Source organism: Astatotilapia calliptera, chromosome 23 (assembly GCF_964374335.1).
Source record: "Astatotilapia calliptera chromosome 23, fAstCal68.1, whole genome shotgun sequence".
Taxonomy (NCBI): domain Eukaryota; kingdom Metazoa; phylum Chordata; class Actinopteri; order Cichliformes; family Cichlidae; genus Astatotilapia; species Astatotilapia calliptera.
This window is the reverse complement of record NC_137443.1, coordinates 34,981,552-34,992,344: the sequence shown is the minus strand read 5'-3', so window position 1 is coordinate 34,992,344 and position 10,793 is coordinate 34,981,552. Positions and strand designations below refer to the sequence as shown.

Sequence of the window (10,793 nt, the reverse complement as noted above, 5' to 3'; positions counted from 1 at the left end):
GGTGGGACAAATATCCTGATTCGTCGGCTGCCTGTGTTGTTACACACGTAAACAATCCGATGTTAGGCGGGAAGCTAAACATTTTACTTTCAAAATAAAAGTCAAGCTTCAAGCTTACGTGTTGTTATTTGTTTGAATACGTTTACTACACAGTAAATCAATATATATAAATTAATTAAAACTTAGATTTTCTATGGATATGTTGCTAAATATATTCGCAGATGTCCTATCACTACGTTTAACAGTAAATAAATAAACACTTTGAAAGTCGTAAAGGACGTTTTCATTGTATTAGCGCGACCTTGATAAAAACCCCTATCACACTGTCCTGAGGCATACCCTGCGTGATTATCAAGCCAAAGAGGCGCATGTTTGATTTTCCGACTTCACGCATTTGCTGTATAGCAGCCATGCTAATTTTTCATTCTAATCATTTAAACACCCTGGGATTTGGACGCAAGTACACATTTTAATGGAGAAAATCACAGTTTTTGACCTAATGATAAAACTCGGACTTATTTGGGTTTTACTTTTCCCACAGGTGAGAAAAAAGAGGCATGCTTGTTTAGTTTTTTTTTTTAATCTATGAAAAATCAGCAGAGCCCGATGTAATCTTTCCTTAAAAACAGGCAAAATCGTCACCAGTCTGTCATCCTAATGTTCGCCTTATGAGAGAGGAAGAAAAGTGCATGAAAGATTTGCTACTTTCAACATCACACAAAACAGCTGGTAAGTCAATACGGTTTCTAAATTGTCTCTTTCCGCTCTGTCGTGACATGTCAAGGACCGCTGCTTGGTGGAAAGTGCCAAGAGGGAATACTAGTCATATCTGAAATTAATGACATTTTTAAACTTTTTTTTAACTTAACGGTATTTTATCGACACCTGCTGGTTACATAACATACTGCAACAAATATTAATCCTGAAGTGGATTGCTTTTCACATTTTAAAATGTGGCTCCATTGTTTGTATGGAAACAAAACCTACTATAAAATTGAAATATATATTTGTTTTTGATCTACTAAGAAAATAACAGCATGCACTGCAAGGGAATGTGGGACGACTTGAACTGCTGGCCACCGGCTTTTCTTGGGGAAACTGTTTCACAACCTTGTCCAGAGTTTTTTAATTCAGGAGGTACTATGCAAACACACACACACCAGCACTCACTTGCACCTATTATTTATACTACATTGCACCTGTTAAATATTTGCCAGTAACCTAATTTGTTTTCATAAGGAAATTAAACACCTACTCCCTCTCAGGGTCTCTATCCAAACACTACGCCATAAAATACATGTGTACATAAGACACCGGGTAACATTTTAGTGGTAGGTTTACTCTGGGAGATAACTTTGATAAATTCTGAAGTGCCTGAAGAGGGAAATAAAAAGTTCTGCATTTCTTTTGGTAGATTATTTACCATTATACAATAAACACAGATGTCAGGTTCTTTTTTTTCTTTCTTTGTACACACAGGTTCCCAAAGTAGCATACATATATATATATATAAAAAAAAACACCCAGCACGCCCCTGCGGGCGGTTTGTCCTTCAAGCTCGGGTCCTCTACCAGAGGCCTGGGAGCTTGAGGGTCCTGCACAGTATCTTAGCTGTTCCCGGGACTGCGCTTTTCTGGACAGAGATCTCCGATGTTGTTCCCGGGATCTGCTGGAGCCACTCGCCTAGCTTGGGAGTCACCACACCTAGTGCTCCGATTACCACGGGGACCACCGTTACCTTCACCCTCCACATCCTCTCGAGCTCTTCTCTGAGCCCTTGGTATTTCTCCAACTTCTCGTGTTCCCTCTTCCTGATATTGGTGTCATTCGGAACCGCTACATCGATCACTACGGCCGTATATATATATATATATATATATATATATATATATATATATATATATATATATATATATATATATATATATATATATATATATATATATAGTGTGTGTGTGTGTGTGTGTGTGTGTGTGTGTGTGTGTGTGTGTGTACATAGCAGTGCAGTTTGCACACCAAGACAAAAAGTCAAGTGTTATTTTATTGCTTTTTACAGGTAAAGTGCATCGCAACTGCACAAACAATGGCTGGACAGACCTGCTGATTCCACACGAAGATGCTTGTGGCTACTCTTTCAATGAAAGTCTCTTATTTCTTGGAGAGGTTGGTGTTTAGATAGATAGATAGATAGATAGATAGATAGATAGATAGATAGATAGATAGATAGATAGATAGATAGATAGATAGATAGATAGATAGATAGATAGATAGATAGATAGATAGATAGATAGATAGATAGGCTCAAGTCTGAAGGGAAAAAACAGTGCCTCATGGGAACTCTTCTAAAAGCCAATGCTTATCTCACTTGCTAAGTGATGATATAAACAGCTCTGCTTCCAGACCCACGCATTTACTGCTTTGGATGAGGCTCCTTCATTGTCATTTTCGACACTTTTATGAGCATGAGGGCCACAACTTTAATAGAGACCATGCACAAACATTAACGACTAAGCTCGTGTTGTGGATGGAGTTATGCAGGTATTCTCATAACTAAGGTGATACCCATATTTAGTGTCTTCTTCCTGATATATGATGGTGTTTGTCTTTGCTAACCGCTGAACCTAACCCAGCTGCTCCTGTGGTAATATGCTGATATAGTCTAAAGCTAGCTCATGATAGCAGGCCATTGCCAATGCCAACTAGCCCAAATGAACTGACCCTTAAAACAGTACTTAGTTTTACTTTTCCATTTTGCTTATGTTCAAAGTCAGAGCATTGCTGTACATTTTTGGTTTATTTAGAAATGCTAGCTACAGTACATTCTAGCTAGCTAATTTACCGCTAACTTCTAATTCTGCTCAAACATGTAAATCTGCCTTTTCATGGACTCCTTGATATTATGTCTTTTTGTTTTTGTATTTTAAACCACTGAACGCTGATTTATTAATTATTCAAACATAAAAAAGCCACCTAACTCAAGGGATAAACTAGTTTTGTGTCTACACATAACTAATAATTTAGCAAAGAACCCATTTAAAATTGTATCTTTAGACACTTTGTTACCGTCTGTCACAGAAGCACATCATTTATTCCCACTTCGAGTGTTAAATCTATAAAAAAAAGACTGGCGTATCAGACAAACAAAAGTACCTACAGTAGATGAACAGTATCTGACCACTTAAAGAAATTACAAGAAAGCTTGCCTAAGAGAGTTCAGGCTCTTTTGAAGAATAATGGCGGTCATATCAAATTTTGACTTTCAAGCTCGCTAGAATCGTATAATTCGTTTTTGCCTTGCATACTGCATTTCCGTGCATTGTAGTACATTTCAATAAATCACTGTGGTTATTTCCATTTAACTAGCCAAATATAAAGACATGAACCTTTGCACAGAATACATGCAGTTAAATAAGACAAATTATCAGTGTATTCTTAGTTTCCGTCATTATATTATATCATACTGCATTCTCATATCCTGCTGCTTAGGAAAATAATTGAATATCGTCTATTCTTGATTCAGTCCTCAGACAGCCACTTGTATTTCTCCTATGTGAAGACAATGTACACAGTTGGATACACAATTTCCCTCATCTCTCTCATCATTGCCATCACCATATTCTGTGTGTTTAGGTGAGCAACATCTTGGCCTGAATAACTGTCAACCCTGTGCTTAAAGATGATGAATAGTTCCTAACCTCGAATTGTCCGTGTTTATATTCCTTCAGGAAACTTCATTGTACCAGGAACTACATTCACATTCAACTGTTCATTTCCTTCAGCCTGAGAGCCATCTTCATCTTCATCCGAGATGCTCTGCTCTTTACAGATGAAGAGATTTATCACTGTGACTACTATCCGGTAGCGATGGACCAGCGATTGTTTGATGAAACCCAAGTTCTGAGGCTTAATAGGATTAAAAATGTGTTACTGTTTTGTCATTTCTTCTCAGTTAAACTGATCCAAGAAGTTCTTGGCTTATCTTAGCTTAGCATAAATGTTGGCAGTAAAGGCAAAAGAAAGAATGTAGTAATATGCTCTTTTGGCAGCGAGTAGAAATCTTCAGGCGTTATTTTGGTACTGAGGTTGTGATGTAAACTGCATGGACTCACTGAAATCTAGCATAGGCATCATTTTAGCGGAGTCGTTTTGTTCTAGAACTAAAACTATTTTTGATAACTTGGAATAACAATAAGCCTAACTCAAGTTCTTTTGTGTAATTGTGGTGGGGCAGGCGCCGTGTAAGGTCGTGCTGATGTTTTCCAACTACTCCATCCTTGCAAACTACAGCTGGCTGCTGGTGGAGGGCCACTTCCTATACACCCTTGTTAACCGCTCCTTCTTCTCCCTGAAGAAACATCTGGCCTGGTACATCGTCCTCAGCTGGGGTGGGAAGAACTGTCTTCACCTTGTGGTGTCTCCTTTCCTAAAACTCAACCTCAGATCTATAGACACTGATTTATTTCATCACACAGGTTTGCCACTGATTGTGATCATCTCCTGGGGGTGTGCAAAATATTTTTATGAAGATGAAGGGTAAGGTCTGTTTCTCTCAGCCTTGCAGTTATGATATTATCATGTCATGTATTATTATTTGACAGTTTTTTCTCATTCTCTTTTCAAAGATGTTGGGAAACCAGGAGGCATGAATGGATTTGGTGGATACTTCGAGTGCCAGTTCTTCTAACTATATCTGTAAAACTTTGGTTTTCTGTTGTACTTACATTTCATTCTTATTTGAAAGATTATTTTTAAACATTCTACATTTTGAACATACTTTTTAGATTGACAGATGTACGTATCATGTGTAAGCTAAATCTGAAGCTAACAGCAAGTTAACTTAGCTAACAACTTAGCTAACCACATGAAGTGAAAATGTCTGCCATTATTATTTATTTCAACAAAGTAAATGTATTCTGAATACCACCTTTTTAAACAGTAACTGTAATGGAATACAGTTACTCATATTTTCTATTTTAAATACATAACGGCGGTACATGTATTCCATTACTCCCCAACACTGGTGGCAACAAAAGCAATTACTGGGAGTGTTTTTTTTAGTAGCACCTTCTTAGAATCCAATTTCACCCAGCGAGAACCCACAACCTCCATGAACCACTGCCACCCAGGAAAATACGCATTTTTTTCTAGAAATCATTGATTGTATCATGTCCAATATGGCGGACAACTCTGACGCAATGTCTACCTGAGAAGGGACTAGAAGCACAGAAGGAGAAACAATCATTTGCACTGCTTTTATCATTTCAGATGAACCTCATCTTTTTCATGGGGATTTTGAGGATACTGGTGAGCAAACTCAGAATGCCAGATGCACAGAGAAACGAATTAAGCCAGTATAAGTGAGTAGTGCATACAGGGTAATGTTTGCTGTTATACTTCTATGATATATTCATACTGATGGACCTATACTTATACTAATATGTTCACCTAAAGGTAAATTTGTAAATTCACAAGTTCAAAAAGAGTTTAAAACCCTAAAATATATAGCTGTCAATAGAATGTGATAAAACAACAGTTTCATTGTGTTGAAGAGTTATCAACTGAAGTTTAACTAGAGCTCAGTCACACTGCTCTGTGACATAACATGCGGCAAGTCAATGCAAACTCTATTCAGCCAGGCAAGTCAGGGATGTCAAACTCATTTTGCATGGTTTAACCTGTGAAACTCCCTGTTCTGTAAGTGCAAAGAACTTTACCTACACGTTTAAATCCTGAAATATTTCAATATAAGAAAAAGAAGTGTGTCTGCATGCTCTGCATGCTTTGCAAACAAAAGAAATCTGTCAGCACGGTTCTTTGGGCTTAAAATGTAAGGAATAAATATGTAAAATTACAGAAAATTTTCTGGCAGCTCATTGGCCACAAAGACTGCCCTGTAAGTATAAAAGTGGAAGTTTTTGTTAATTCACAGAAAATGCTTTTTTTAAACGGTGGACCCATTGTAAAAAAACATGTTATGTCTGTTACGTAATCATGTTGGTGTATAACGGATGACGATGGGGGAGGTCTTTATCAGTCATCATCAAAAAATACAGTTAAAAGTCTAAAATTGTATGCCTTCAATCATATTTTTCAAAGCTGTCCAGCAGGCCTGATTGGAGCCTTTGCCAGGCTGTTTCTGGCCCCAGGCCTTATGTTTGACACCCTTGATGTAGATTAACATATTCAGCATAATAAGTCCCCCTAAGGTGTCTGGGGTTTAAAAAACATATCATTCTGAATATACATCAACAGTAAAAAAAAAAAAAAATATATATATATATATATATATATATACATATGCAGGGGCGTGCTGGGTGTTTTTTTTTAACACCCAGCACGCCCCTGCGGGCGGTTTATGCTTCAAGCTCGGGTCCTCTACCAGAGGCCTGGGAGCTTGAGGGTCCTGCGCAGTATCCTAGCTGTTCCCAGGACTGCGCTCTTCTGGACAGAGATCTCCGTGCAGGGGCCTGTCCTTCCATGATGGTTCCTCGTCTCCCTCCTCTTTCTTGGGTTTCTGCTGCCTGAGGTATTCACTGAGCACTCGGTCAGTTGGGGCCATATATATATATATTAGGGGTGCAACGATATTCGTATCGATATTGAACCGTTCGATACAGTGCTTTCGGTTCGGTACGCATATGTATCGAACAATACAACATTTGTAATTTCTTTTATCAATTTTCCTTCTGACGATGCTGTCTGTGTTGAGCGCTCAGTGAATCTGTGTTCGACTACTCCGCCTAGGCTGCACTGTCGAGCGCAGATCCACTGAGCGCTCAACACAGACAGCATAGTCAGAAGGAAGAGCGCAGGGCAAGCTAGCGAGACAGAAGTTAAGCTCTACTTGCAACAGGCAAATTGAACCTCATTCAGATCTGGCGTTTGGAATTATTTTGGTTTTCATGTGACGTATGACCCTGAAGGTAAGCGAGTCATGGACTAAAGTAAAACAGTATGTTGGATGTGCCATGCAATGCAACATTGCAGACATAGAGGACAATTACAAGTACTTGGGGATCCCGCAGGCAAATGGGAACCATGAAGAGGCCGCTAGAAAAGCTGCAACCACCAAGTACCTGCAGAGGATCAGGCAAGTCCTGAGGAGTCAGCTGAATGGTAAGAACAAGATCCGGGCCATCAACACGTACGCCCTGCCCGTGATCAGGTACCCTGCTGGGGTAATAGGCTGGCCAAAGGAGGAGATAGAAGCCACTGACATCAAGACAAGAAAGCTCCTTACCATGCATGGAGGGTTTCACCCCAAGTCCAGCACCCTGAGGCTGTACGCTAAGCGGAAGGAAGGGGGCCGGGGACTGGTGAGTGTCAGCACCACAGTCCAGGATGAGACAACGAACATCCAAGAATACATTGGGAAGATGGCCCCAACTGACCGAGTGCTCAGTGAATACCTCAGGCAGCAGAAACCCAAGAAAGAGGAGGGAAACGAGGAACCATCATGGAAGGACAGGCCCCTGCACGGTATGTACCACCGGCAGATAGAGGAGGTGGCTGATATCCAGAAATCCTACCAGTGGCTGGACAAAGCTGGACTGAAAGACAGCACAGAGGCACTAATCATGGCAGCACAAGAACAAGCTCTGAGTACAAGATCCATAGAGGCTGGGGTCTATCACACCAGGCAAGACCCCAGGTGCAGGCTGTGTAAAGATGCCCCAGAGACAATCCAGCACATAACAGCAGGGTGCAAGATGCTAGCAGGCAAGGCATACATGGAACGCCATAACCAAGTGGCCGGCATAGTGTACAGGAACATCTGTGCCGAGTACAACCTGGAAGTCCCGAGGTCAAAATGGGAGATGCCCCCAAGGTGGAGAATGACCGAGCTAAGATCCTGTGGGACTTCCAGATACAGACGGACAAAATGGTGGTGGCTAACCAACCGGACATAGTGGTGGTAGACAAACAGAAGAAGACGGCCGTAGTGATCGATGTAGCGGTTCCGAATGACAGCAATATCAGGAAGAAGGAACACGAGAAGCTGGAGAAATACCAAGGGCTCAGAGAAGAGCTCGAGAGGATGTGGAGGGTGAAGGTAACGGTGGTCCCCGTGTTAATCGGAGCACTAGGTGCGGTGACTCCCAAGCTAGGCGAGTGGCTCCAGCAGATCCCGGGAACAACATCGGAGATCTCTGTCCAGAAGAGCGCAGTCCTGGGATACTGCGCAGGACCCTCAAGCTCCCAGGCCTCTGGTAGAGGACCCGAGCTTGAAGGATAAACCGCCCGCAGGGGCGTGCTGGGTGTTTTATATATATATATATATATATATAGCTGTGGTCAGGACTGGAGTCTTTGCTTGGTCAATTTTAGCCTCCTGGGCCTTATGTTTCATACATCTAAGAGACTCTTAAATGTGATTCCTCCTGAGGAATAGTGGTAGGGCTAAAAAGAAAAAAGTTACACAGCAATGCACATCCAAAAACATTTCCATAGACTTAACAATGAAACTGCTGCCCCCTGTTAAACATTTTGAGTGTTCCAGTTTGTGGAGGGTCGTTACAAAAAGTACCTTTAAGGCTAATCACACAGTGCTCTATGAGCAAGTGCTTGGCGAAATTGGGAAGAAAAACTACCTTTTAACAGGAAGAAACTGCCAGCAGAACTAGGCACAGGGAGAAGCAGCCATCTGCCATCATCTGGGGTTGAGGGGAGGAAGAGAGGACACAGACAAACTGTGGAGTAGAGATGCAGCACTACCCCTTCCCCTCCTTGTTCTCGTGTTTCAGCACAACAACGCCCATCTCCACGCTGCCAGAGCAAAGTAGGCCTTTCTGGATCAGGACTCAGAGCACATCCAGACACTTCCTTAGCTAGCAATTAGTCCTGGTATGTTTGCTACTGAACATGAGCCTGGGACAGGCTGGGTCAATGTCCCAGAGGCAGCCACAACCAATGACCAGCCGGACACTGAACTCAATCCCACAAGAACAGATCCAGACACTTGTGCAGTCCAAACACAGATGGGTGACTGTATCCAGGGAAACCTATAGCATGTAGTACATATTTTGACTATTAAAAAGTTAGTTTTTAATAGTTTTAATAGGTTGTTTTTACTGTCACTTAAACAAAAATGCTGATTTCTCCTCACCCAGGAGGCTGATCAAATCCACGTTTTTTCTGGTTGCTCTGTTCGGCGTGCATTACATCTTGTTCGTGTTCTTGCCCGTTGAAGTCAGCAGCTCTATGTTTAAGATCTGGACCTTTGTAGAGCTGGCTCTGTCATCCACTCAGGTAAACCAGGTGATACCCTGACTATTTCACTCAATTCAATGACAAATGTAACCACATGATCAGCTGACTTTTGTCTCTTGAAGGGCTTTGTGGTCGCTGTCCTCTACTGCTTTGTGAACGGAGAGGTGAGAGGTCTTCCGCTTTTACAATAAACAGATTCAGAGGAAAGTTTGGAACGTGCGGACCAACGTGCATGTGTGTATTCAGGTGCAGCATGAATTTCTAAGGCGGTGGAGGAGATGGAGGCTGACTCAGCACCTGCCCACCAGACGCAGCCAGCGCCACAGCTCCATCAGCCACAGCGGGACCCCTCACACCCAGGTGTCCCTGCTGCCCTGCTCTCCAGGCAGCCTGTTGACAAGCGGGCTCCCTGTGGACACTGTGGAGATGTGACTCAAGCTGGGATCAGCTCATTTTCTCGCTCGTCTCATCCATAGCATGACGGACTCTCACTTAGTGCCGACAGTCGACAGCTTGGCTGTTTAAAACAGCATCGGACGCTTTGTTTGGAGATTTAAAGTACTGACAGGAAGATTTTAGGAGTCGGTGAACAAAAAGCTACTTTCTTTAATCACTTTCTGCAAAATGTAGCTACCCTCTGTTACCCTGGCATCTGTCCAGGGTGTACGTTTAATAAGCTTTTTTTTTTTTAATGGATGTAACATTGTAACTAAGCTTTAATTTTACTAGTGGGTGTGTTGAAATGTTTTCTTTTATGTTTTTTACTTTTTATTGTCCTACCCCCCATTTCCTTATACAGGTTTTACCTCTTGCAAGATGACAGTGCTAAATCAGTGTTTGCTCCTAATGACTCGCCTGGTTAAATAAAGCTTACATCAGCTCAGTCCCAGAGTTATGTTTTAGCATTTACTTTTACTTTGTTTTGACTTTTTTCAATTTGCTTTAAGTTCATTTCCAGATTGGATTTTTATTGCAAGACTCCACATCTACACCCTGATCAGACAACTTGTGGTACAATTTTCTACCAAACCAACAGATGCTAAAACTAAGGCTATTTCCCCCCAGAATTTTTGATTTCAGTGCTCCAAGTTCAAAAATATTTTAAGTTCACTTTACATTGTTAAAAAATAAATTTTACAGTTTTATTTTACTTAACTCAAACGCTTTTAATTCCTATTTTTAGTTCAGGTTTAGTTAACTATAATAACTTTGGTCACAACACCATCTTGTGGCACAGAGTGAGTATTACACAAGAGTGCAACATACTGTTGATTGACCACGACTCGATAAGGAATGAATGTGAGGAAGCATTTAGATGTCAAAAAAGTGCCTGTATGAATGTGTGTGAGTGGATGAATGACATGTTGTATGAAGGTCTTTAAGCAGAAAGCAGTATATAAGAGCAAGTCCATTTACCATGTTGATTGCTGTAGTTATTTTAGTGACATTTTGATCAATTTCTTAAAGATGGGAAATTAGAAACAGGGAATTGTCAAAACCGAGTTAAAGGCATCCTGATTTTGTCATTAGCATAGCTGAAGCTCCTGAGTATGTCCTGCAGCTCCCATAACAGCACTCAGCGC

At 41.2% G+C, this 10,793-nt stretch overlaps 1 protein-coding gene across 1 annotated transcript; it reads left to right on the top strand.

Annotated features, from left to right (window-relative positions):
- Positions 1-344: 344 nt before the first annotated feature.
- On the top strand, positions 345-10,094 carry LOC113016759 (secretin receptor-like). The gene is made up of 13 exons (XM_026159852.2): positions 345-541; positions 630-729; positions 1,027-1,137; positions 2,057-2,163; positions 3,521-3,630; positions 3,726-3,858; positions 4,232-4,385; positions 4,473-4,533; positions 4,623-4,692; positions 5,266-5,357; positions 9,111-9,249; positions 9,333-9,374; positions 9,457-10,094. Exons 1-13 carry the CDS (start codon positions 473-475, stop codon positions 9,640-9,642), a joined length of 1,374 nt encoding a protein of 457 aa, XP_026015637.2. The 5' UTR covers positions 345-472; the 3' UTR covers positions 9,643-10,094.
- Positions 10,095-10,793: the final 699 nt, after the last annotated feature.

What these genes read in the sequence shown, in the direction of transcription:
- LOC113016759 (XM_026159852.2), top strand. Translation starts at nt 473, where the DNA reads ATGGAGAAAATCACAGTTTTTGACCTAATGATAAAACTCGGACTTATT. An exon ending in AACGAATTAAGCCAGTATAA is followed by an intron (nt 5,358 to 9,110) that starts GTGAGTAGTGCA and finishes CTCCTCACCCAG; the next exon opens with GAGGCTGATCAAATCCACGT. An exon ending in ACTGCTTTGTGAACGGAGAG is followed by an intron (nt 9,375 to 9,456) that starts GTGAGAGGTCTT and finishes GTGTGTATTCAG; the next exon opens with GTGCAGCATGAATTTCTAAG.